The sequence below is a fragment of the Danio aesculapii genome, chromosome 4 (assembly GCF_903798145.1).
Source record: "Danio aesculapii chromosome 4, fDanAes4.1, whole genome shotgun sequence".
Taxonomy (NCBI): domain Eukaryota; kingdom Metazoa; phylum Chordata; class Actinopteri; order Cypriniformes; family Danionidae; genus Danio; species Danio aesculapii.
The window spans coordinates 33,503,936-33,531,495 of NC_079438.1; the positions used below are offsets into that span (position 1 = coordinate 33,503,936).

A 27,560-nucleotide genomic window follows, 5' to 3' on the forward strand; every position below is an offset into this window, starting at 1 on the left:
AATCTAAAAAAAATGTTTATTTCATGGGACCTTTAAAACATGCAAAAGAATCTGCCAATAGGTTAAGTAAAATAATCTTGTTTTCACTTTGAAAAAAGATTGATTCACGTACCCCATTAGCAGATTATTTTGCTTATAATATTTTGATTACTTATAGGTAAAACTTACTGAATTTTGATGTATTGTTTCTGAGAGACTTTCTTGCAGAAAATGTGTGCTTTTTTAAATCATTCCATTCAGGACTATACACAGTGTACAGTAGCACATGACAATGGTACGTCATATTTTTTATCATATAAATTTATATATATGGGATTTTGAAAGTAATCTTAGCACATGCTAATGGCTAAGTGTAGAATTAACAATATACAACATTTAAGGATATAGAAAGAAGTAGGGGTGTGACGAGATGCTCACTCGACAAGACGAGATACGAGATTGGGTTCACGAGAACAAGATGAGATTTTTATACTTTTTTTTTGGAATCCTCGATGATGAAAAAAATCACAAAATGCAAAATATTTAGGTGCTTTTTTAAAATAAATATGAAATAAATTTTATTTTACTTATATTTTAATGATTTATGACATAAAGGGCATGCAAACACTGCAAATGTTTAGCTATAAACTGGACAAACACCTTTTAACAGTGGAAATGGCCATAAAAGCGTACCGAACCGTTAAGTGGAAACGGGCCATGTGTGTGTCTGTGGTGCGTTACTGATTCAGCAGGTGCAGACAATAGTGTCAAACAGCCGTGTGTTTGGCTTATCCTGACGCAAAATGAGACTAAAAGTTTGACCGTAAAGTTTTACACGACCGTAAAAGTTTGATTTAGGTGTTTACATGACTGTACAGCACTTTAACAATGCTATTGAAATATGATATTTCACATCTTAATTCGATTTGTTTTACGACGATTATGACTCTAAAGTGCTATTCCATTGCATACTTAATTTGAGTGGCTTCAGTTGTAGCAGCCTTTGCTTTTGGAAAAAGCAACCACACTGAACTCCGGTGAAAAAAGCAGTTACGTCACACCCGTCCAAGCAAACAAGTGATGAGCAATACAGACGCAGCCCGGGTTGCCAGGTGTGTGCAAAGAACTTGATTTGTGGTTCAAATACAATCCTGCCTTTAATCTTCTGTGCTAAATTTACCTTCATGCCCAATCATAACATCACAGCTCAAAGAGACAACTTTTTACCTCGACGAGAAATCTCATAGCCCAAGATCTCATCACACTACTAGAAAAAAAAAACGTGATTTCTAAGGTTTTATTTTGGTTTTTAGAAGTCATAATTATGATATGTGCTGGTTTAACTTTTTTTCTTAGAGGGAAACAGGCTTCTATAACAGGAAATTACTATATATTTGTTACAGTGTGCTGATTACTTTACATTTAAAAACAGTAAAAGTTTTTCTATTAGCATTATTCTGTCTGAATCATTCAGCTCTTTGATGTTCTTAAAGTCTTTTTATGAGTTCAAACAGTGTATCAATCAGACTAAATTGCCGAAATCAATTGACACTTCTGCATCATAGTGGAAATGAAGTGAAAAGTGAGCATTTACTTAATAAAACAGCGATTTGCACAAATGCCCGACATCTACATTCTCAGTATCATGCAGCGTCTCCTTGAGAATCAATGGCAGCCTGCGGCCCTTTGTAACACTTGTGTTTGAATAGCTTGATGTTTCTCAAGCTCTGTATCATAAAGTCACCGTGGGGAAGAAATCAAATGTGCAGAGCATGCTGGGTAATATACCAACTTACAGGACCAGCAGGCCTTTTGTCCAAAACAGTAGGACTCATATAAAACACAAAAGACCAATAGTAAAGAACCAACGGTATGTGAACTTCTGAAGAGAATACTAAGTGTTATACATAAATCTTTTTCTTTTTTAAATATTTCCCAAATGATGTTTAACAGAGCAAAGAAATGTTCACAGTATGTCTGATAATATTTTGTCTTCTGGAGAAAGTCTAATTTGTTTTATTTCAGCTAGAATAAAAGCAATTTTAAATTTTTTAAAAAACATTTTAAGGTCAAAAATATTAGCCACTTAAAGCTATATATTTTTCCGATAGTCTACAGAAGAAACCATCGTTATACAACAACTTGCCTAATTACCCTAACCTGCCTAGTTAACTTAATTAACCTAGTTAAGCCTTTAAATGTCACTTTAAGCTGTATAGAAGTGTTTTGAAAAATATCTAGTAAAATATTATTTACTGTCATTATGACAAAGATAAAAGAAATCAGTTATTAGAAATGAGTTATGAAAATTATGTTAAGAAATTTGCTGAAACAATCTTCTTTCCGTTGAACAGAAATTGGGGAAAAAATATACAGGGGGCCTAATAATTTTGACTTCAAGTGTACATACAGTTGAAGTCAGAATTATTAGGCCCCTGTTTATTTTTTAACGGAGAGAAGATTTTTTTTGCTAATTTTGTCTTGTTGAAACAACAAAACATTTTAAGTTTAATGGCATTTAGCTGAGTGAACTAAAAGTTTTCAATACAGTAAAATTGAAATGTCATGTACGATGAACTTAAAATGTTTTTTTGTAAATAATAAAATGTCCATGCATGATGTCAGTTGAAAGACCAAATCAAAATCTTCCGTGCATTGTGTTTTCTTGACAACAGACTTGAATACTTAAATTAGTGCATTCAATTAAAACAATTGAGTAGAATGAAAAATATCATGCAAAATTTACAGCAGACTAAACACTTTGCATAATTGGGCAAAATCAAATGTCTTTAAGTTTATTGTATAAGTATTTTAACAGTAATATGGATAATAGCGTCAAATTATTAAAAGTAAAACTAAAAGACAAATCAAAGCTAATATATTTAAATAAATATTTAATAAAAAAATTTAAATATATCCAAGTTATTAAAGTTTAAACATCTGCAATTTTAATTAAAAAGCTTAAAATAAAAATTTAATAATGAAATTTTAATTACTATTAGGAATATAGGTATTCGATTGAGGGTACATAGTGTTTATATATATATATATATATATATATATATATATATATATATATATATATATATATAAAATAAAAGATTTATGAATAATTATTTTATGAGCCAGTTTTTTGGTTAGAGGTCAATAAATAGTTAAATTCTAAATAATTTGCATTTTTAGATGGAAAAATGGCACTACAGGCAGTGACAGAACAATTTAAATGAATGTGCCAACAAATGCATGATTTGAAGATAAAATCAGGTTAGTAGAAGTTGATAAATGTGATAACCATGCTAATAACCCTGTAAACATGTGCGTGCGCCTCGTGAAGCATGTTACACTAAGTAGCTTTACATACGACCTCTGAATATGCCTTCACTTGCTGTGTCTCCTGCTACACAAATACATGCAAATACACACACACACACACACACACAATCTAACACACAGAACTGAGCTAACAGGCATGAGGAACAAGGAAGAAGATAATGTAAGAACAGTGGAGGAATGAAAGGAAGATGGTGTAAAAGAAAAGAGTAATTCTGGATGAGAAGAATAAAAAAAGAAAAAGCAGAATAAGATAGAGAGACATGCATATAGACATGGGCAAATATTTGGGCACAGAACTACTATGTTTTTAGTGTACTTTTTAGTGTACACCATTTATTCAACACTGTTGTACAAAACTGCTTTTTCAATCAAACACAAAAGGAGAAAGGTCACTTTTTTCCCATGCAAATGATGAAGGGGGGACTGGCGAATTAAAAAAATACATATAAATAATATATATATATATATATATATATATATATATATATATATATATATATATATATATATATATATATATATATATATTTTAAAATAAGTATTACATAATAAATAACAAACAATTAATAATAATATATAATAATAATTATATATTAACATGCAAATAACGAATAGGGGACTGGCAAATTAAATTAAATTAAATTAAATTAAATTAAATTAAATTAAATTAAATTAAATTAAATTAAATTAAATTAAATTAAATTAAATTAAATTAAATTAAATTAAATTAAAAATAATAAATATTATTTAATAAATAACAAACAAATAATAATAATTTAATAATTAAAATAGACATTAAAAACACTTGTGTGCAGTCTTCCAACTGTTAAGTAAAATCGTTTACACGTTTATTGAACAAATTGTTTGAAACTAAATTAATAATTGTGGTGTCTGGTAATATTCTTATGAAGCTAAATGGTCAGTCTTTGAACATTATTTATAACATTATTACCAAAAAGGTAATAAAACACAAACGAAAAAGAAAAAAAAAAACAATAAAAAATTAAATTAAATTAAATTAAATTAAATTAAATTAAATTAAATTAAATTAAATTAAATTAAATTAAATTAAATTAAATTAAATTAAATTAAATTAAATTAAATTAAATTAAATTAATGCTTGGGTATTTAGTTTTTTTATTTATTTATTTATTGATATAAAAAAGATATCAAATGGCATTAGGGTGTGTAAATTAACAGCTTATTTTTATTTTTTATCTTGTCTATTTTTTATATATAAATAAAGGTTTAAATATATTTATTATATATTTAAATATATTTAGTTATTAAAAATAAAGGTCAAATAAAATTTAACAAATAAGAATAAAAAAAGCTCAAACAATCGAGAATTTTAATACAGTTTGTCTGCTTATTAAAGTTATTTAAACACTATCCAAATGTTCCCATTTTGTGTTTTGTTGAAAAAGGAATGTGAAAAACTCCTCTAACACTAATTTCAGAGCACAATGTTACTTTGTATAACTAGTACTTGTGTGTATTGCCTACTCTTGTTGAATCACTGAATCCCTCAATTGCAAGTTGCTTTGGACAAAAGCATCTGCTAAATGACTAAATGTAAATGTTATATTATTGTAAAGGTTACATATTTTGTTTTGATACTTTCATAATAGGTTTACATCTACCCTACTTGATCGATATATTTTTGTCTCATCATGATTGTTTTGAAGTTTCTGAGTTTTAAAGGAGGGAAAGAAGTGTCTCCTATTTCATTAAAAAATGTGTCTTCATAGTCTCTTTCTCCTGTTTGTGAGTAAATGATGACTGCTTCTTTGATTTATACAGGTTTAAAACCAAAGCAATGCCCTTTGTCTTACAGAGGAGAGGACAGAGAGGAGAATAGATTCAGCTTACCTGCTCTGAGGTAAACGTTATCTGAGAAATAAACACACAGGAACAGAGATGACCAACAGATACACACTGACTGAACACACACACAAACACACATGCACGCACACACACACATTTGTGCAGCTATCCTACTGATGACAGTCATTATTACAAGCTGTAATAATAGCCATTTTTCAGTTACACTTTAAGGTAGTTACACTTTAAGGTAATTCATTCATTTTTCTGTCGGCTTAGTCCCTTTATTCATCAGGGGTCGTCACAGCGGAATTAACCGCCAACTTTTCCAGCATATGTTTTACACTTTCAATTCCATTTCAATTTAGAATATAAGAGTATTAAAAATGTGCAGTTTCTTACTTCATGCTATTTTCCGATAAGTGTGTAAACAATTTTACAGTTGGAACACTGCACAATGGTGCTATAAATTTATTTTATGTTTTTAATAATTTTTTTATTATATTTATTTATTTGTCTTATGTAATTTGTTACATATTTGTTATATGTAATTTGTTTGGTTTTAAAGTTTGGTTTTGTTACGCAATATTTACTGTTTTTAATGTTTTGTTATGCTATATTTACTGTGTTTATGAGTTTAGTCAATGTTTTGTTTTGACTTTTGTTTTGACATTTTGTTTTGTTTTTTTGTTTTGTGTTTTTTTTGTGTTGTGTTGTGTTGTGTGTTTTTTTTGTTTTGTTGTGTTGTTGTGTTGGTTTTGTTTTCTGTTTTGTTTTGTGTTTTTTTGTTTTGTTTTGTGGTGTTTTGTTGTTTTGTGTTGTGTTTAGTTTTTTTTTTTGTTTTTACACCTCGTACTTAGGGGCCCGCTTGCACAAAACCCTTTAAAGGTCCTGTGAAATCAAAATAAATTTTCACTACCAGAGCTATGATACAAAACGAAAGGCTATTGGCTGTTTTTTTAAATGGAAGGCACTACTTTCTCCTGCCTTTGTCTTCTTGTTTCGTTTGAGATCAAGTCAAACAATGAAAAAACATTCACATTTCAAAACACTTCACAGGACTTACAGACTCCATAGGAAATATTAGGTAGTGTGAAAAAACCCTAAGGGTCAATTTAAGGCTGCCATTAATATGCCTCCTTAATTATCCAAGTATTTCCATTAAGACACATGTGAACTCACACATTGCGCACACTGTTATTTTTTAGATGAACAATTAATCCATGCAAGTTAATGCACTGACATAAACTTTTTTTGGTAATCTTTAATCAAATCGGAACATTTACTTCTGCGTTTGGAGTGTCCTTCTGTTGACATCAATGTGAGGGCTTCCAAAGCAACTGTATATTAATATCCTTAACCACACCCCTCTTACCTTTAGTTTGCTCTGAGGGAATGATACATATTACCAATCCCAACCCCCAGCATCTTCCGGTTTACCCAGACTTTAACCCTCAAACAGCCCTTTAAATGGTGCCAGAAAATGAGGAGTGGTCAAAATATCTTTACTTAAGAATACTCACATCAGTTTAGCATAGTTTTTTAAATAATTACAATTAACATTAATTAAGAGTTTTACATTACTGTGAGGGTTTGGGTTAGGGTAGATGTTAATAAAATACAATTTAATGAGTAATTTGATAAATAATATAAATAATCAGTGGTATAATTACTATTTTTACATTACTGTGATGGTTGGGGTAGAGAATAATAAAACACAATTAATGGGTAATTTAATGAATAATATAAATAATTCACGTTTACTTCTGGCCACAGCTGAATCCCTTCTAGCAACCTTGATTCTGATGGTCTAAAATCAAACTGTCCTTACAATGATAGTTGCACACACATACACATACACAAACAATTATACTTGTAAAACAAACATAATTCTTGGCTGTCTACATATTTCTTTTTTTTTTTTTTTGTTGTTTTTTAATGAAGCTTTTGTAGACACTATAAATCTAATTTATGGGGTTCAATCACATTTGCACGAGTCTTTTCATTTAGTCATATTTCTTGTGGCACTCAGTTAAATTAACTTTGCTAATGTAACTAGCTTATGATGACAGTAGTTTTCCATAAACCCTTTGATTAAATGCTGAAGAACTGGAGTGTTGGCATTTGGTAATTTGCTGTCAGCACGCAAGACATTACAGCAATACATTGCAGAATTATGCAAATATATAGTGACGTCTTATTCTCATATAAATCAAGAGTTTTCAAATATATAAATAAAATGTTTAATATGTTTTACGTATTTTATTGATATATTTTTTTTTTTGATTTTGATTAATTTTGAAGAAAATATTATTAGTTTAAATTTTAAAATAAATAAATAATTGCAGAAATATACTTAGTAGAACAATTCTATGATGTAAATTCAATTAAATTATTCTATTATATTTTTAAAACATATTTATAACTATATACAATTTGATCTGATCATAGGTAGCTAACTGTCAAAGATTATATATGTTTCCTTTATTTCCCAGTTAATCTGTTTAAAAAAAAAATGATTATTATGATTTGTCAGGCTGTGATGTAAACTAAAGCCTGTTGGCTGCGATAAAAGGGGAAGTGGTGATTTAAGTAAGCTCCACCCCTTCTTCCTGACCACAATGTAAACCACATACAACACAAAGTAAACCACACATCAAATAATTTTGACAAAATAGCATTACCGTTTTATTTTGGAGAGTATTTCAACGGCAAAGAGAACTTTCTTTGAAATATAATGTGGTTTGAGTTTCTAGGATTGTTGATGGTGTTTATTTGTCAAACTGCATCTTATCTTAAAAATGCAAACACAGATTGTATCAGTTCTTCTGAAAACTCTTTCTCAAACAGACACACAAAAAAGCAAGCAGACTTGACATTATAATCTTTAACCTACTAGCTTTATGCTTAAGCAGATTTATGTTAAATTTTTTTAAAAATGCTTACTTAGAGTTTTGGTCTTGTTTCTAGTTTAAATATCTAAACATTCTTAAATCAAGAAGCATTTTCTAGAAGAGTAAAAAAATATTGTCTTGTTTTCAGAAATATTTAAGTGAATTCAAAAATTAAGTGAATTTCAAAATTAAGTGAATTTTTCCTTAAAACAAGCAAAATAATCTTAATAATATTTTGTTAGTTTTAAGAAAAATGCTCTTGATTTTGATTTATTATTTGTAATAAAATTGACATAACTTTGGACTAGAAAGACAAAATCTGTCACTAAAAAAGCATTATTGCAATGTATTAATTTAGTGAATGTTTCACATTATACACCGTCTAAAATAAAATGGATAAAATCGCACATACATGTAAACCTACAGTGTGTTACTTTATGTACATTTAAAGTCCCAATGAAATCAATTTATTTTTAGATGCTGGTATTGCTATGTTAGTCTATTTCTAGAATATCTATAAGCTATTGTGCTCTAAAATGGGGACAAAATTCACATTTAGAAGAAATAAAAATGCAAACTTGCAATTTTTTACCACTGTTTTTTTTTAATGTCATACTTCAGTTTCTCATCAAATCTTCGGACCAATCATATGCTCTGTAATATCTGACATGTCCCACCCCCTTCACGATGCTTTTCGTGTAATTTTTATTTGATGTGATCACTCACTCTCACTGGCAGAACTATGATAAAAAAACTAAACACTATTGGCTGTCCTTTTAAAATGGGAGGAGCTACTATATGTCCCCCTCTGTCTTTATGTTTCATTTGAAATAGTCAAACATCGAACAAAACTGCACATTTCAAAGCATTTCACAGGACTTTTATAGAAAGAAAATAAATTGTGATTTTTAACAGACAACATTCCACAAATAAACATGCCCCCTATACTGACACTGAGGGGGAAAAAATGTTAAATTAAGTCGTTATTTTTGTTACATGTGTGCACAACATATTCTCGTAGCTTGATAATATTTATGATTGAATCATTAAAGGGAAATTGTTTGTTTTGGGGATGTGTTTTCATGTTTTTCTGAGCTTTGAATGAGTCGGGAACATAGCTGTCTTAATGCTGATTTATACTTTCGCCTGGCACCGCGTCACGGACCTCCACTGACTGCGCGTGCACCTCACAAAACAGACAAGGCTTTTATACGTTCGCCATTGTGATATTCTTTAAAACAACAGATGGCGGTCAAAACAAACTGACCTTAAAATCAGACGGCTAAACAGAGAAGTAGAAAGTTTCCGCAACTACATCATATCTTTAATATTATTGAAGATTTAAAAAAAAAAAATATTATTATTATTTTAATGGTTATAAAGATTTTTATAACCATTCAAGATTTTTTTAAATCAAACTATGATGCATCACTTGCTTTTGTTCATATCTTGAACAGTTTTACCTATTAAAGGTTATTAAAATATTAATGACAAGAGAACATGGGTTACTCGACAAATATGTATTTTTATTATAGCAAGAATAAAATCCAAAAAGTACACTCACTAAAAAATACAAATGTTTTTTTAGATTTAGCCTGCTCCACAAATGACACATTACTGTCTGGCTAGTTTCTGACCTCTGCTTATATGTTAAAAAGGCAATAATGGTCCAACATTCCTGACCATTATCATCAATAAAGCCTACAAACAGGGCATCAGTATATTGTTAACCTATAGGTTCAAATATTCTTTTCCAGTTATCAAAGAAATAATTTGTTACTTCATTTTAGTTTTGTAACTATTCAATTGTTTTAAATTCAAAATTGTAATATATACATCAGTGTAAAACCTGTGAATGGTGGAAAAACATATTATGTAATATTAAAACCACCTGGGTCTCCACTTTTGCCATGACCTCTCTTTTTGTTTTGATTTTTTGGTTGGACATCACATTCCTTTACAAACCCTTTAAAATTCCAATAGATTCTGACTGTCAGAAAACTGTCAGTGTTTTTTTCATGTATTAGCTGGGAAAAGTGAAAGCTTGTGAAAGTGATCCCAAAGATATCGTTTCTCAGTATCTTTCTCGTTATAGCTATGGTCTGAACTCTACTGTTGTTTAACACCCAGAAGTTTTATTTATTGTTATGTTTATAGATATTGCACCTGATGCAAAAGGCCCTTTACACAATATACAGGATTATTAAAATTCACTTGTTGTCACCAAACCAACTTATATCAGATCTGTTGACACAAACTGCGTTTTTGTTAATATTGTGCCAGACCTGAGGTCAACATTGTTTGTTATTGCTGTTACAAATGCACTTATCAACTGAACATTTTTCGTTCGAGACTAAAAAATCTTTTTTAATATGAGCAAAACTGGTATGGCTGGATTCTTCTCTGAAGGGTTTAACAAATGATCAAGCTACTGGAACCATCCCTTATTTTTTTGTGAACTGGCTCCCACGAATGTTAAGACCTATAATCTTCAGTGAAACACTAGTTTTGTAGAAGATCATGACACTGTAACCTTGTTATAACCTGTTCTTCTTAAAGTCAGTTATATATGGCATTGTATTATTGGATTAAATAAGAATTTATGAATTTAATAATAATTTTATGATTGTAACCCTTAAAGTTGAAGTCGTACAGTTAAAAGGGTTTAGATTTGGCATGGACGGAGGGGACGTGTCCCCACCAATAGCCACCAATTACTGAAATGCCCCTACCAATACTTTAATCTACTACTAAATAAAATAATGCTCTGTCAACTCTTAAGCTACAAGTGCACTAAGTCAAGTTCGCTACTAGTTCACTGTTGTACTATTAACCAAGGCAGTGCAATTAATTAAATTCAGTTTTGATTTTGGCCTCCAGGATTATAAAAAACAATAACCGGGATAAAACAGTTAAATTGTGTCACACACCTCTCTAAATTTCCCTACATCCATACCTCCTCAAAGCCCAACTGCAGTAAAATCATGTTAATTGACTTTTTCAACATGGGACGGGATTGTTATTTGTATTACTAAGTGTTTATTTTATATTATAGAGTAATTTAATCATGTTTTTAAAAGTGCGAAACAGAATTTTAATTATTTTAATTATTAAATTTGTATTCTTTTTCAGATAGTTTCCAAGTGCTGTTTAATGAAGAGAAGTTTTTTTAAACACATTTTCAAATATGATAGCTTTAGTAACTAATTTCTAATAACTAAATTATTTTGTCTTGCACATGATGACAGTTAATAATATTTTATTAGTCATTTTCAAGATAGTAGTATTCAGTTTAAAGTGTCATTTAAATGATTAAAAAAATTTTGAAAAATAAAAAAACATATTTTATTCTAGCCAGAATAAAATAAATATAACTTTCTCCAGTAAAAAATAATCCCCATTTTCTGGTCTTGATTTTGTACAAAATTGCAATCAATAACATAATATTGTACTATATTTAGTAGCCATATTGTGTTTTTTGTCACCAACAAGAATATTATCTGAACTGTTTTTTTTTTTTTTTAAATTGGCACACATACAATAGCAGGGTGTCCGTGGGCTTTTAACATATTACAAGTTGATAAATCAGTTATGAGAAAATTAAGGCCCTTAAAAGGTATTAGTAAGTCTTAATCACATTTTTACGTGTTAGGTGTTTGACTCCAAAAAAAGCATAAATATATTTATTTTCTAACGGCATGCTCAATCGAAGCGAGTTTTGGCTTGGGTGCGTCCGGGTGATGTTACGTAATTTGTGACAAACGCTGGAAGGTGATGTGATACTCTCCACATATAGAGAAACTATCGAGTGAAACAGACAGCAAAATAGGAAAATGTATGGAGAAAGACAAGTTTAAATAGCAGAAAACAACTGCGTAATTTATTCTTTCAAGCTTTGTTTCTTCCAAGCTTATTTGAGTTCTGTTGCGTGGTTGTGCTCCATTCATTTTTTTAACTACAACAGTTTATTAACAACTGTTTATTAAGTTAAAGGTTTGATACTGATTAGAACTTGAAGTGGCGATGAGGTCTTAAAATATTCTGAGAAGATCTTTGGAAAGTCTTAAAAAGGTATTCAAATTACCTTTAGGATTCCTGCATATGCCCTGAATAGTTGTGTAGGAGCAAAATTCACATGAATATCCCATCAGTTTTGTTTAGCTACTGTACCAAGCACGGATCATTAAAAATCCCCATTTTCTGGTCTTGATTTTGTACAAAATTGCTATCAATAACATATTATTGTACTATATTTTAGTAGCCATATTGTATTTTTTGTCACCAACAAGAATATTAAACCCCAGCTGAACTGTTATATTATAGAAAATACTGTAAATGTCCTTGCTCTGTCAAACATCACTTGTAAAATATATAAAAAGGAATTACAAATTTGATAGGAAGGCAAATAAAGTGAGTTTTCATTCAACTGTATATCTCTTGATACATATAAAAAGGCAATACAATAAAAGTGTATTATTTATTTATTTATTGGAGATTCGTGTCATTTTATTTATTTGTTCAATTCTTACTGTATTTATCAACTTATCACTTGCTTACTTTAGTTAAAGCTTTACTTATTTTCACCTTAAACAAACAAGCAAAACACACAATTACCACATACTAAATTGAGTGTAACAATAATTTATGTAACAAAAAAAATCTTCGAAAATCATATTTAGGTCAAGAATCATTTGATAACTTGTATTAAAAGGCTCCTTTCTGTCTTTCTTTCTTTCTTTCTTTCTTTCTTTCTCTCTTTTTTATTTTTAATCACTGCTGCTATTTGTGCTGTTAAATTCACCGTTTACTTTAATTTTTAAGCACTTCTAGCTTGTTCCTCCAGTGACCTGTTTCTACATGTTCCTTTCAGTCATTTGCTCAATAGTTATTCATTTAACAATCTCATCTGTCAGCCTTTGAGTTTATTATCATTGTTTGTTTAAGCTCCTTGTTCTCATTTGTATCCGATCCAGTATTGTTTGAACATCAATGTTAAAGTGCTTATGTTACTTACTCTCTATGATATCTCCATGGATTTATGATTAAAAGACTACACTGTTCTATATATATTTTTTAAAAGAAGCTCATGTGATTAATAAAATGATTCTGAGAGGCCAGAAAAAATACTACATTAAGTTATTAAGGGAAGGATTAAAATGAAAAAAAAAAAGTGTGTTTGTTCTTAATTCAAGCTCATATATATTAAAATGTAAACGCCGCATTTATACGTATAGTATTTTTATTGGAATTGCTTATGTTTACATTTAATTAAAAAATAAGTAAGTTTTATTTGTGATTTTGTTGTTGGGTGTGGTAACATGTTGTTTTATGACATACTCAATATGACACATCCGTTCATTGACTGTTAACATAACTGTTTATTGTGTACCACATTTTTTATGTTTGGTTAGTATATATGTTAACATATACTGTAGATTGTAACAATACATCTACTGTGTCTTTTTTGTTTAGTAATATTTGTAATTGAGGAAAACCCTTCGAATATTTGACTTGGGTACTAATGTCAGAACAATACTTTAAATATTAAAGTATACTTTAATTGATTACAAAAAAACATTATTTAAAAAAGTAAAGCATTTAAAAGGTTTTTAAGAATTCTTTACAGTATTACGTAAAAAAAATCCTAGTTGCCTTAAATTTTTAAGCTGAATCAAATTGACCTTATGAGTCCATTGAACTTATATTACACTGTAAAAAATAAATCCGTAAAATTTACGGTAAAAAAACGGCAGCTGTGGTTGCCAGTATTTTACCGTTAAAAATACGGTACAAACCGTAAAAGTAATTCCTCATTTTTACAGTAAACTACCGTATTTCATTAATTCATAGATGTAACATGTCTGTATTTTGAATTACCAACATCTACACATCTTTTGTTGCACTGATAGACACGTTAGCACAGCCATATGCAGGTGATGATGAGAAAATTACATAATGAACCAACGCTCATCACAAACAACTTTTTCCACAAGCAGAAAAGTGTATCAGTATATAGAAGGTGCTCAGTGTCATTCAAACAGCTATTAAACACCAGTATGGTAACACGCATCAAATCAAAGTCATGAAATTAACATTGTTTATCAACATAAATCTCTAATGTACATAACTGATGGGGAAACAACTAAAAGATCCATAGTAATGTCAACAAAAAGCATAAAAGGTGATGTGCCGTGCAGGGAATTCTAGAAAAGTCAAATTACAATTATTTGCCGTATATATTAAGGAAACATACTGTTAACCAGGTGATGGATTTTTACTGTAACATTTTTAAAGTATTTTACCAATGAAATCATAGGCATTTTTTACAGTGCATGTTAAACTGACTTAAAACAGCTTGCGTAACTTATAAAATTAAGTTAGAACATGATAAACTTAGTTTAATAAGTTACAATGACCCAAAAACATATGCTGTCAGGACAAACTGATCATATAATTTTTTACAGTGTAGTTCTTTCATCATGTACTGCTAAGCAAATTAAACTTTATAACTCTATTTTAACGATCTGGGCGCAAAGTCTGAAGCGCATGGCACAAAAGCATTAACGGCATGTCCGAATCCACTTTTGCATTTTAAGGACAGAAAAATAATCTCTGCGTCCTGGCGCATGGTCTAACATGATTGTGCTTATTCTCTAAATGAGTTATGGGTGTGTTTTAAGAATAACATGCATTCAACATGCATCTCATTTCATTCAGGGCCGGCGTGCCCATAGATGCCTCCCGGTTTTCACTTTCATCCAAGATACCTACCACCCGCCCCCTCCCTCCACTCAGCCTCTTTACTTTCTCTTCCTCTTTTACTCTTTACTCCTTCACTTTTGTGGATAAGGAAACGGTGCTGTACACACTCCACTGAAAACATTTATTATCCTACATATTTAATTTCATTTGTTAAGCACAAAGATTTCTTTCAGAACTATTTCTAAATTCAGTTCTAATTTCCAGCAAAAAATAAATAAATAAACAATAATAATGAAGTGTGGTCAAAACACTGAGTCATATCCAAACACACGTCCTATTCTTATGCCCCATATGATGATGCATACGTCTCCAAAACCTGACAGGTGGACAAATCTAAACTTCTTTTTATTAAAACAAATATAAAAATGCATATAATCAATAATGCTGCTAATAATAATAACATTATACAAATGCATGCAAATTGTCATGAATGAACTGAAAAAGGCATGGAGGCAGTGGTTTTTATATTTATATAGAAAATAAGAATTTTTGTAACATTTTAATCCTTAATTTATTTTCATATATAAAGATATTTGTGTATTGCTGTACATCCTGTGTATATTAAGCAATGTGTAAGCATTTGAATCCACATAGGCGCATATCTAATGCCCTCTGCGCTGGACTTTAGACCTGCTTTTAGATTGCCAATGACGCAGTCTATTTCAGTTCTTCAAAATAGCAACGTGCCAATGATGCGCCTTAGCACACCTCTATTTTAGACCAGCACGCCCATGAGTCCACAAAGTGGAGCAAATAGATTTGCTATTTAAACAACGTGGTGCAAAATGTAAAAAATTTGGGTTGTGCTGGTCTGAAAATAGCAAAAAGTTGCACCATACACGTGTTGTGCCTTATTGTATATCAGGGCCCATGATATTGCATAAAAATGGTCACTTCCACCATTTTGGTTATCACATTTTCTCTTTAACTTCATGGCTTTTTCATGCACATGATTGAATATATTCAGTAAATGTGTTTCCACTGTAGTTACCATCACACATTTTTCTTATTGGATAAAAAGTTTACACTACTCAGTGGTGCATGCAGTTTTTATGCAAATTAAAAAAAAATGTTTTTTATGTAATCATATAAGTATAACATTCCCAAAAATGTCACTTCTAAGTTTTGTTGCCAATAAAATGGAAGCCTTTTAACGAAGAATGTGGGCTAAATGGCACTGGAATTAAATACTGCAGTTTTAATGAGTTTCAATGGGGGCACTTGAAAATACACATTTTTTTGCCAAAATGTATTCTATCTGCATTAACACAGGCAAAATTATCACAAAAAATTATGTAAAAGACGGATTCATAAGGGTTAAAAGTGTATATAGTTCATCAGAACAAAAACGACAACCTCATTCCAATTCCAAAGAACCAATCCAACCGTTGGCAGAAGATAATCCACTTAAGATAAAACCTAAAAACCTTTCAGTTGTTACATACGCTACACACAATATCTCTATGAAATTCATATCAGAGCATGTTTTGTGTATTTCCACACACGCCTGCTCTCTTTGTTTGATTGATATAAGTATTTAAACCCTTTGCGTCATTGATTTAAAAATGTGCGTGCGTGCGTGAGTGTGAGTGTGTGTTTGAATGTCATTGGTTGAGATGAGAGGGGACTGTTTTAACATGATCTTTATCTGTGTTTGAATAGACGTGTTTCTCTAACTTAGTTTGCACCTTACCTTCCGGTGGTTGAAGTGTTTTGTCGTTTTGCGCACACCAGCCAACTGGATGTAGTTCGGCTGTCATGACATCACACCAGAAGTCAGCCTTGCGGTCTTCACCATAGCCGCAGTAGCGTAACAGTAGCAGCTGACCACATGTGGTTATGATGGTGGCCACCCAGTATGTGTCCACGCTCCCTTTATTGGCCACTTCTAGCTTCATTCCTGGCTGAAAACTGCTCTGAAGACTGAGCTCTACCTGTATGTACAATCAGATGGGATTGATGTTAAAGGCGCCGGTTGTTTTAATCGATGTTGGAGTAATATATGGACAAACACAATGGTTGTGCTAAATATTAAATATAAATATTTATATATGTGTGTGTCAACATTTGAAGTGGATCGAAAAAATTCTAAAATGGGGAACACTTTAGTTTAGGTGACAGTTCACAGTATTAACAAACCAATAACTAACCCTACTAGCCTAATAAACTACTAATTAGCTCTTTATTAATAGTAAGTAAGGTAGAAGTTGGGTTTAGGTTTTTAGTGATGCAGAATAGGACAGGTCTTCCCACATATACACTTTACTTGGGCGGGCCGCCCAGATAAATTAACGACCCCCCAAAAATATTTACTGACACATTTCACATATCATCCATTTACACTTTTTTTTTTGTATCGTGCCAATATAAACAAATATCCGCGAGTGATTAAGTAGTGGAAAATCTTTTCTCCTATACCTGTTTCACACTGCTCTTTCTGTGTGCACGAGGAGAACTGAAACACTCCCGCAGAGATCTGCATCTTTTTGCATCCAGCCGGGGTTTCTAAATCTACTGTCTGGGATTTGGTTTTGCTTAATTTTCTAAGCTGTCGTTAATTTGATGCGCACTGCGGGAGATCGAGAGAGATATTAAATAATTAATTCTTTAATCTAAATGACTCCGAAAACGAAATTACATCTAAATTGGATGCAGAATATTTGTACACCATTAGAGATGGGTAATCAACTCTTATTTAAATCTACACATTCTTGTAATTATTATTTTTTTAGAGATATTGTTTGTTTTTGTTCCTTTTTCTGTTATTTATTTCTCATTTGCTGTTTATTTTAATAATTTGATGTCAATATATTACACACTTTATACATCTAAATGCTTTGGCAATACTGTACAAAATGTCATGCCTATAAAGCAACCTGAACTTGAATGAGAGATGGAAAAAAGCAGATTTGACCTGTCAGTGGGTGCACATGGCTCCTGAATAGCATAAACGAGAAATAGTGGATTTTTAAAAAATTTATTTCAACAATCTTTTTTTTACTTTAACCCATTGAAAAGAAAAAGTTTAAAACACATAATAATAAAAAAGGTGTTAAAATCAAATTATGTTTTCTTTGTAGCATATAGTTAAATATTTATGGGATGTGGGTCAAAGGTGTGTTTCAATCCGCTACCACAGCAAGTATATTTCAAACCTGTGGGAAGCAATGTAAGATAATGTTTTATAACTACTAATAAACATTAATATCTTATTAATAGGCAGGTAATTAGCCAGTAGCTAATAGCATGAATTGTTACCTAAACTAAAGTGTTAACCAAAATTATCTTAAGACAAGAATGTGTGAAGTTCAATAATTTTATGAAACCTTGAAAGATTTTGATCCACTTCCAAATTAAATTTTATTAAACAGGAAATAATCAAGAGAAACATAAACAATATAAAGTAAAAAATAAACACCTTATTTGAATTAAAATGTATTATCTTTCTATTCCTAATCATGTTCGATGACTTATGCTGAGTTCAGACTGCATGATTTCAGCCGACAGGTTTTGACAAATTGCTGACAAATACCTGAAAATTACCAGAAAATTGGTGCTCGTTCATGTGAGTAACAATCACACCGTGTGAACTATCAAAGATGTGATCTGAGAGAATGGCCAATGAGTCGCCGACACCTGTGAGCGACACCTGGATCTGTCGGCCATTCAAAATCATGAAAATAACATCAGCGATTACCTACAGCCAATGAGAGATATGAAAAAGCATATGAGAGTGTAGCATCCACTAGTATAGGTATCTGCAGACCAGCGGGAGGTTGAGGGAAAGTTAAAAGCGCTTATTTTCAGTCTTTTTTGACCTGAGAAATAGAATAAAAACTAGTGGAAATTTGGCAGGAGCACCCGTGTCTGTTTGACATGTCATCTGAGCAATATCACAACCGGGTCGATAAAGAAGTTGAGGAGAAATTGCTAGTTCCCTTTAAAAGCCAGGTGAGCATTTTCTACCCCACTAAAGGCTTCTTTCTCATTATGTAGTTAATTACAAAATATGTACTACATGACCTTGCATTGTTTCCATCTTGCAGTGTAAACACAGCAGTGATGAAATGCTCCTCCAGATAGTCATGCAGTGTGAAAACACGACTACTTTGAAAATCATGCTGTCTGAACTTGGCATTACTTTTCCTAAAAAAAAAAGTGAATAATTGGTTGTAATGTGGAAATGTTAAGTTGACCACTAATTTTTGTAATTAAGCACATAGTTCTTTTACTTAATAATTTTAAGCAAATGGTACTCACTTAGTAAATCAAGTAAAGTCAATAATAGCTTACATACTGTATATAACTTAATAATAGTCAATGGTTCCCAAACTGTTGATCGTGATTGTTTGTAGATCTTCAGATTGTTTGTAGATTGTTTGTAGAAATTCATTTTTGTATCGCTCTTTATCTCTCCAACTACTGTTTTCAAACAGCAATATTCAGCTCTTCATAAGACATACCTCAGCCCACGAGGAGCTAGCCTCAAAGTAATAAGTGGCTGTTTACATATTGCGTATTTTGCACGCTCAAGTTTGTCATATCAAATAGATATGCACAGCTTGAGCATGCCAATAGAAAATGAAGCATGCGAGTTGCAACATGCTTGCATTTTCTATGTGCGCATACAGCCAACCCAGGCTCATTCTATTTATGTATCCCTATATACATTTCTAGAGAGAACAAAATCTGTCCCAGGAGCTACGTTATTTAGCAGTTTTTGTTTTCGCAAATCAACCAGAGGCTGCTGTGTATGCTTTTTCAGATCTACAATTTCTCTCGTGAGTGCCATTCGCGCCTGCTCTTCTCATGTAAATCCAGCAGAGGCTGCTGTCGACTGACTGACCTACTGACTGACCAACCGACTGATAACCCCACCCACCTTCTTCCCTAAACCTAACCAATAGTGTTTTAAAAAGCACAGATTGACCCGCCTGTCCCCTTCCCTAAACTTAACCATTAGTGTTTTAAAAAGCACAGATTGACCCGCCCATACACTTCCCTAAACCAACCAATAGTGTTTTAAAAAGCAATCCTGAAAAAGAAAAGCCCCTAGATTTTTACCACATTTTCAGATTTTACCACATTCTCACCGTTATTTACTTGTTTATTTTATTTTTAATTTTGTTTTTGTTTTACCTGCTTTCTGGAACGTTTTTTCGCCATATTTGAACCCCGTTGTTGTGGTCAACTCCGCTCAGCGGCTCAAATTCGCCAACGCACATGTCGAGCTACCGGACAAACTGGTAACAGCGGGAAAGTCGTCCATACAGAGGTCAGCTGGTAACCGAGAAAAAAACGCCATCCTACCGCCCTGTAGCATTCGTTTTAAAGATGAAATGCAGCCATACGTAACTCTGGCTACATAATTCGGAATCTCCAGAAATGTATATAGGGCTACCTGTTCAGAATGAGCTTTTGTTGCATGCAGCACAGTGAAAGTTTTTATGAAACTGCCAAAATGCAAGGCACATCAGCAGCATGCAAATCTATCACTGTGAATAGAAAACACCTTAAAAAAGGAGCCTCTTAACTGAAACAATGCATTCACTGTGATTAAGGTTTAAGCTCCCACATATCCAGCTTCACGCAGCAGTTTGCATTCTTTTAACATTGTGAATTGATGCTACAAAACGTTTGTACAAAACCACAGTTACAAATGATGAATTATATTCTTTTAGTGTTATTAGGCCTAAATAGTTATTATTAGCAGTAGTAGAATTTTATTACAGCTCATTTTTAAAATTCTAATGTAGTAGGCTATCTGCAGAAGTGTCACTTTTTTTTTTGTTTAAAGGCACGTCATATGATCTGATTACTGCATTGTCACCCAAATTTTCACCTATCGAGAGGTCATCCAGGTGCATTGTCGCAGATTGTTTTGGTTGCATTAAATAAAAAGTTGAAAGTAGGCTAAACTAGCAATTTTACGGAAAATGTTAAGTAAAGGGCTCAAGCTGAAAACACAAATGAACAGTCTACTTTTATTTTTTCTATCAAGTTTTTTTGATGGGTAAATCTTGCCTTTCAGCAAGGCCGAGGTAAGGGATCTTAAAAAAGGTTGGCGAACACTGATCTAATTTAAACTGAAATCAAATGTTTTATGTGTCTTTTGTATATGTCTCAAATGGTTTTACTTATTGACCCAAATTTTTCATGAGACATTTCAGTAGCAGCCCAACTCAGTATCAAACCTAACCTGTATTTCATGTTGTCCTGGTTGTATTTGTAACGTTGCTCATAATGTTGAAAATGAAACAATAATCTGCCCTTGTTGGAACTACTCCAATTGTGTGGTTTTTACACTGATTTTTTTTTTTTTTTGTCAAAGTACCCTGGAGAATATTAACAGCAAATATTCATTTAAGGGTTTGAGGACAGCATGTTTGATTGATTAAAGATATAATAAATTAATCAAAAAATGTATCAATTAATGAATATTGAATTAATTAATTGATGATTTATTGATGAGCAAACAAATGAATAAAAGATTGATTGATTGATTGATTGATTGATTGATTGATTGATTGATTGATTGATTGATTGATTGATTGATCAATTGAAAAGTTCCTTATGATCCCCAGGGCTGCATTTATAATCAAAAGAATTGGCTAAAACTTTCAAGTTGAGAAATATTACAATTTATTAAAATCAGTAATTTTATTTAAATACAATCGAAAACATAGGTTCTTTCAATGATGGCAAAGCAGAATTTTCAGCATTCTTACTCCAATGTTAGATGATCCTTAAGAAATAATTCTAATGTTCTAAAAATAACCCGCAATAGGCGAAATACGTAAAGTTTATTTTTTTTACAATTATTATAGATGTTTTAAGGCTGTAAACCTCTCACTACACACTTTATACATTTTTTTTCAGAAAGGCATTTACATTTTAAGGTTATATATATATATATATATATATATATATATATATATATATATATATATATATATATATATATATATATATATATATATATATATATATATCTTTAAGGTTATCTGTATATCTTTACTGTCATCATAGATTTTTTTTTTTATTTACTGTCATCACAGATAAAATAAATCAGTTATTAGAAATGAGTCATGAAAACTATTATGTTCAAAAATGTTGAAAAAAATCTTCTCTCCGTTAAACAGAAATTGGGGGAAAAAATCAACAATATATATATATATATATATATATATATATATATATATATATATATATATATATATTAAAAGAATTGTGTGTGCATGCGAGCTCTCACATGTCTAAATGAAGTGTGTGGGGCAGCAGAGGCTCCAGTATCCTCAAGATATTCCTCCCAGTTGAAATCTACCTCCTCTTCTCCACAATCCATGTTTGCTAGAAGAGAGAGACAGAGCAAACAAGTTTGTGTCAGCATGTTAGAATTTGTTGTTGTTTTACTCATACATGTATTGTGGCTAGATATTATGATGAAACGTAGATGAAACCTATTCCGTGCAAGTACATGAAGCCGTTTCTAAATAGCTCGGTTTTGTGAGTCATTGCAAAATGTACAAAATTCTTAATCCACAATGTCACTATTGCCACAATAGTCTGTAAAATATAACATCAGTTCTACTATAGAAAGATTTCTGGATCATTTTCAACTAAAAACCAAAGACTTTGTATGCATTTTGGCCGCTTATATAAGTACATGACAACTGGGTTCTGGGAACACACTTTTAAAAATAATTGTCAAAGTTTACGTTTTTTCAAAACGATACCATTATAAATTCTATGTAACTGCAAACACACTGAGGACTGTGACATTATTCATTTCCAGATTTCTGGATCATTTTCAACTAAAAACCAAAAACTTTGTATGCACTTTGGCTGCTTATTTACGCACATGACAACTAGGTTCTTGGGAGCACAATTTTAAAAATGATTGTCAAAGTGTACGTTTTTTTAAAATTGATACCATTATAAATTCTATGTAACTGCAAAAACACTGAGTACTGTGACATTATTAATTTATTTGCAGTCTTAAAAACAACAAAGCAATGGCAGAAATTGAGAGCATATATCCAGAGATGCATTGGGACCTATCATATATCTGATGCAATGCAGCACCAGATGCGACACAAGTGGGTTTGTTTTGCTAGTTTTAGTCCAGCTTGGGTATAATTTTCACGTCCTGAGCTAAATTGTTTAAAAAGTAAAACTAAACTGGGGTGCATTTCCGAAAATCATTGTTAGCTAAATAAGGTCGCAAGTTCCGTTGTTACAAACATAGTTCATTGATTTGGTGTTTACCAAATCCATCTTTCCTACGAACATTCACAAACTCTATAGAGCTGTAGTTAGAAGCATAGTTCCTGTTTGTTCTATTCCCAGTTATCCCCCCTATGCCCTATTCATTTAGAACATTCCAACATTTAAACTTGAAATGAAAACATTAAAGTTATCTCTCTTACGTGTACTTTGCTTTCAAAGTATTTTTACAGTTCAGTTTTAGCGATCTTCATATTGACAATTGCCTTCGCAGTGCACTTTGAAAATATTTATGCCATTTTGAATGTAGCCGTGACTCATGATGAAAACTATAGGTGACCTGTTCTGTAGGCCTGTATAACATGGGCCTGTCGATTAGAAGATTAGAATCCAGTAAAAAAGTTTGTTTTGGTAAACTTCAATCAAAGTCTGAACATTTGCTTCTGTGTTTGGAGTGCTGGTTCTTCTCTGATGGGAAACACTCGTCACTACATCGATCTTTTCCGAAACGATGCATCAGACTGTGATATTTCAGCCACGTGTTATGTCATTGTTTGGGAAATGCACCCCTGGTTAAGAATATTATACTGACATCAAACTGCCGTCATCAGAGAAGAACCAGCACTCCAAACACAGAAGCAAATGTTCAGACTTTGATTGAAGTTTACCAAAACAAACTTTTTTACTGGATTTACTTTCACAGTTTATTTTTTCACCTAAAAAACAACAATGTGCACTAGTATAACATAAATATTGTAAATTTGGATTTCACATGGACTTTAAAAGGCAATCTGTCATTCACTTTACTAATCTTGCAGGGTGACGCAAATGCACTGAAGCATTTTGATGAGCAAACACAAGAAATATTCATAAACTTACAAGTGCAGCATTCCCATTTCTCCCACATCTCTCTTTCACTCTCTCTCGCTTTTCAGCTTACTAGCTTGACTAAAAGCTAATCTCATAACATTATTACAGTAATAAACACTCCATTGACTTCAGGTTTTATATTAGTTCATTTATGCTATGAGTCATCTGTTTCATCTTCTAAAAAAATCAAATGTGTGGGAAAGTCTAGTCATTGTTGATGACTTGTTCACTTAAAAGAAATGCTCTAAAAGATTCAAGATAAAACCCTCATTCAATCTAAAGCCAAGGACATGGTGGGTAAACATTCCATATTGCTCTTATTTTCTGAAGACTTTGACATGGTGGAAAAAACATTCCTATTAAAAAGTAACTTAAGTAACATCTATAAATATAATTATCAACAACCACCCCAAATGCACCATAGCAAAAATAAAATGTGGAAATATATAATATTTGGGTCAGGAGTCATATTTTTTAGAGTAATTTTTATAATTAACTTATTAAATGTATCCAGTTATATATACTACAGTAGTTGGTTCAACAATATATAATTGTAATAGCTGTTCAATCAATCATAGAACTATTAAATGTCACCAACAGATTTTTTATGAACAAGCAGTTTAAAGTATTATGAATGTATTTACACAACAAATGCTTAATGTACAGTAAATAGCCTACTACATGAATATAAATGACTCAACTGAGAAAAAACAGCACTTCATATTATGACTAAACAAACAACATATGATGGTCTGTAAATTTAGAGTATTTCCAGAACAGAACTTAGTCAGAGACACTCTTGCACACTCAACAAAACTATATTTAAAAAAAATTATAATAATTATTTATATATAACGTCTTCTCCAAGAGCACAAAACACATGTGGACTGGTTGGACATACTCCCATGAACCCTTGAGCACCCTGTTAATGGTATAGAGCTGGTCCAGTGTACCATGGCCCGGACGAAAGCTGCATTGTTCCACCTGGATCCTAGGTTCAACCATCGGCCGGATCCTCCTCTCCAGTACCCTGTCATAGACTTTCCCATGGAGGCCGAGGAGTGTGAGTTGGAGTGTGAGCACAGCCTCCGGTCCCCCCTCTTAAAAATGGGAACCACCTTCCCAGTTGCCCAGTCCAGACATACTGTCCCCAACCTCCATGTGATATTGTAGAGACAGCCAAGACACCCCCACAATATTCAGAGACCTAAGATACACAGGGTGAATCTCATCCGCCCCCGCTGCTTTACCACTGTGGAGCTTGTAAACTACCTCAGTGACCTCAGTTTGGGTGATGCATGAGTCCACCACTGCATCCCCAGTCTCTGCTTCCTCACTGAAAGACACGTCAGTGGGGTCAAGGAGATACTTAAAGTATTCATTCCACTGTCCGACAACATCCTCAGTCGAGGTCAACAGCTCCCCACTTCCATGGTAAACAGTGTTGATGTAAAGCTGCTTTCCCCTTCTGAGGCGCCGAACGGTTTGCCAGAGTCTCTTTAGGGCCGACCGATAGTCTTCCTCCATGGTCTCCCCGAACTCTTCCCAAGCCAAATTTTTGCCCACCCGGGCTCTGGCCCGCTTGGCCTGTCGGTACCCATCAGCTGCCTCGGGAGTCTTGCAAGCCAACCAAACACTGTACAACTACTCCTTCAGCTTGACGGCATCCCTTACTTCCAGTGTCCACCAACGGGTTCATGGATTGCCACCTCGACAGGCACCACAGACCCTACGGCCACAGCTCCTTACGGCCATGTCAATAATGGAGTCGGAGAACATGGACCACTCAGTCTCAATGTCTCTCAGCCTATTTACTTTTTTTTCTCTCCCTATTTTAACAATCCCTTTTTGTTAAAGTTTATTGAGTAAAAGTTTATGATTATTCATTCATACAGTACACAGATTACTCCCAAAACAAACAGATTCTCTTCGTTGCATAGCTGAATTTAACATGTAATAATAAAAACACAAAGCAAGTTCAAGCTAAAGCTTGTTGCAAAGGTTAGAGAACAGTTACAATTACCTTATTAAATGTATCCGATTACATATAAACAATATATTAATTTCTTCAATGAATCAGAAATCTATTAAAATGTCCAATCAACAATCTATTATGAATGTATTTACACATTAATTTTCATAATGTGAATAGTAAAAATTATATTGCAAACTAATTAACTTTTTCTTGACACATGCATAATGCTTTACAGTGTTAGCTAAAACTACACGCAAAAGGTAAATGTATAAATGACTTAAATAATGAATTTAAGGCTGAATGATCTCTGAAATCGAATCAAATTATCTCAAAATGTGAGTTGCAGCTTATCATACCACACAGTTCAATATAAAACTGTAAAAAAAAAAAAGTTGCTTCAAAATGAGGTTTCAGTTCTATCAAATCTATTCTTGGATTTCTCATAATGTGAAAAAAAAAGATCTAAGTTTAACTCTCAAGCCATGCCTTGTTGCTTGTTGATGAGTTACAAATAAAACTCACCTATAACTCATACAGTCATCTATAAATGACCATAGAAATACTCTGGATTATTCAGAATGGTGATCATTATTACAAGCTGAGCTGTCAGATCATCTATGCAGTGTTTTTGTGAAGATCTGTCCTGCTCTCTTATTGGCTGATTTCAAACGTAATCACGAATGATGTCAGTACAGTCTCTAAGGTGAGAAAAGTGACTGGCAACCAAAAAAACCAGCATGCTTCAGTTCTACTTCTGCTGCTAAAACTGAAGAATGCTACACTTTTGACAGAACAAATATGCCTCATTTGTTTATTTTTGGCTTATGCTGGTTTGATGTTTGATTTTTATTTATGCTGGTATGCAGCGAAATCTTGTCAATCACAAATTTGTAATACATTCAATAGCTCATAAAAGCTCAAATTTGTGCCAAGTATTTTATGATTCCAAAAAAAGATTATTATTGTTGTTCTTTAAGTAATTTAGCTACAGTTTGTACAGTTCTCACACTGTAAAAAAAATCATGATTGCCTTAATTTTTTAAGCTGAATCAAATTAACCTTATTAGTCCATTGAACTTATATTATGTTAAACTGACTTAAAACAGCTTGCGTAACTTATAAAATTAAGTTAGAACATGATTAACTTAGTTTAATAATGACTTAAAAACATATGCTGTTTGGACTAATTGATCATATAATTTTTACAGTGCATGCTTTAAAGAACCTATAAACTAATATGCTAATCTGTAAATTATCATAGTCTTAAAAATAGAAGCTCTTTATAAAATGCAATAGCACCAACATGCTTTTCATGAACAATTTTCCTGTTTATATTCCCTAAAAGTCTTAATTTAGGCAAAAATCAGTTATCACTATACTTCCAAAACTGATGGATCACATTAAGAACTGCAAATAGTAGTATTATTATTTGTTTTTTGTTTTCTAAAATGTTAAAATTAGATTTAATGGTTTTTACAGAGGGGATTTTGGGAGATTTTTGTAAATCACTTTATAATTTAGAAAAAAATTTCACAATTTTGTGTTGATTAAAATGTTGTATATATTCAGAGAAATTATGTGTGAACAAAAAATATAAACAAAATAAAAAAAAAACAATTGTAAACTATTTAAATAAATAAATAAATTTCAGACTATAAATATAAATAAAACAATGTCCGGCATGTGAAACAACTTCT

At 31.9% G+C, this 27,560-nt stretch overlaps 1 protein-coding gene across 1 annotated transcript in view; it reads right to left on the reverse strand.

Moving 5' to 3' along the window:
- sfmbt2 (Scm like with four mbt domains 2) overlaps window positions 1-27,560 on the reverse strand; it is an 82,112-nt gene that overhangs the window by 43,391 nt on the left and 11,161 nt on the right. The window contains 3 exon segments of the mRNA XM_056455512.1: window positions 5,185-5,205; window positions 16,486-16,726; window positions 22,045-22,142. Of these exon segments, the coding sequence (XP_056311487.1) occupies window positions 5,185-5,205; window positions 16,486-16,726; window positions 22,045-22,137 (355 nt within the window). The 5' untranslated portion in view covers window positions 22,138-22,142.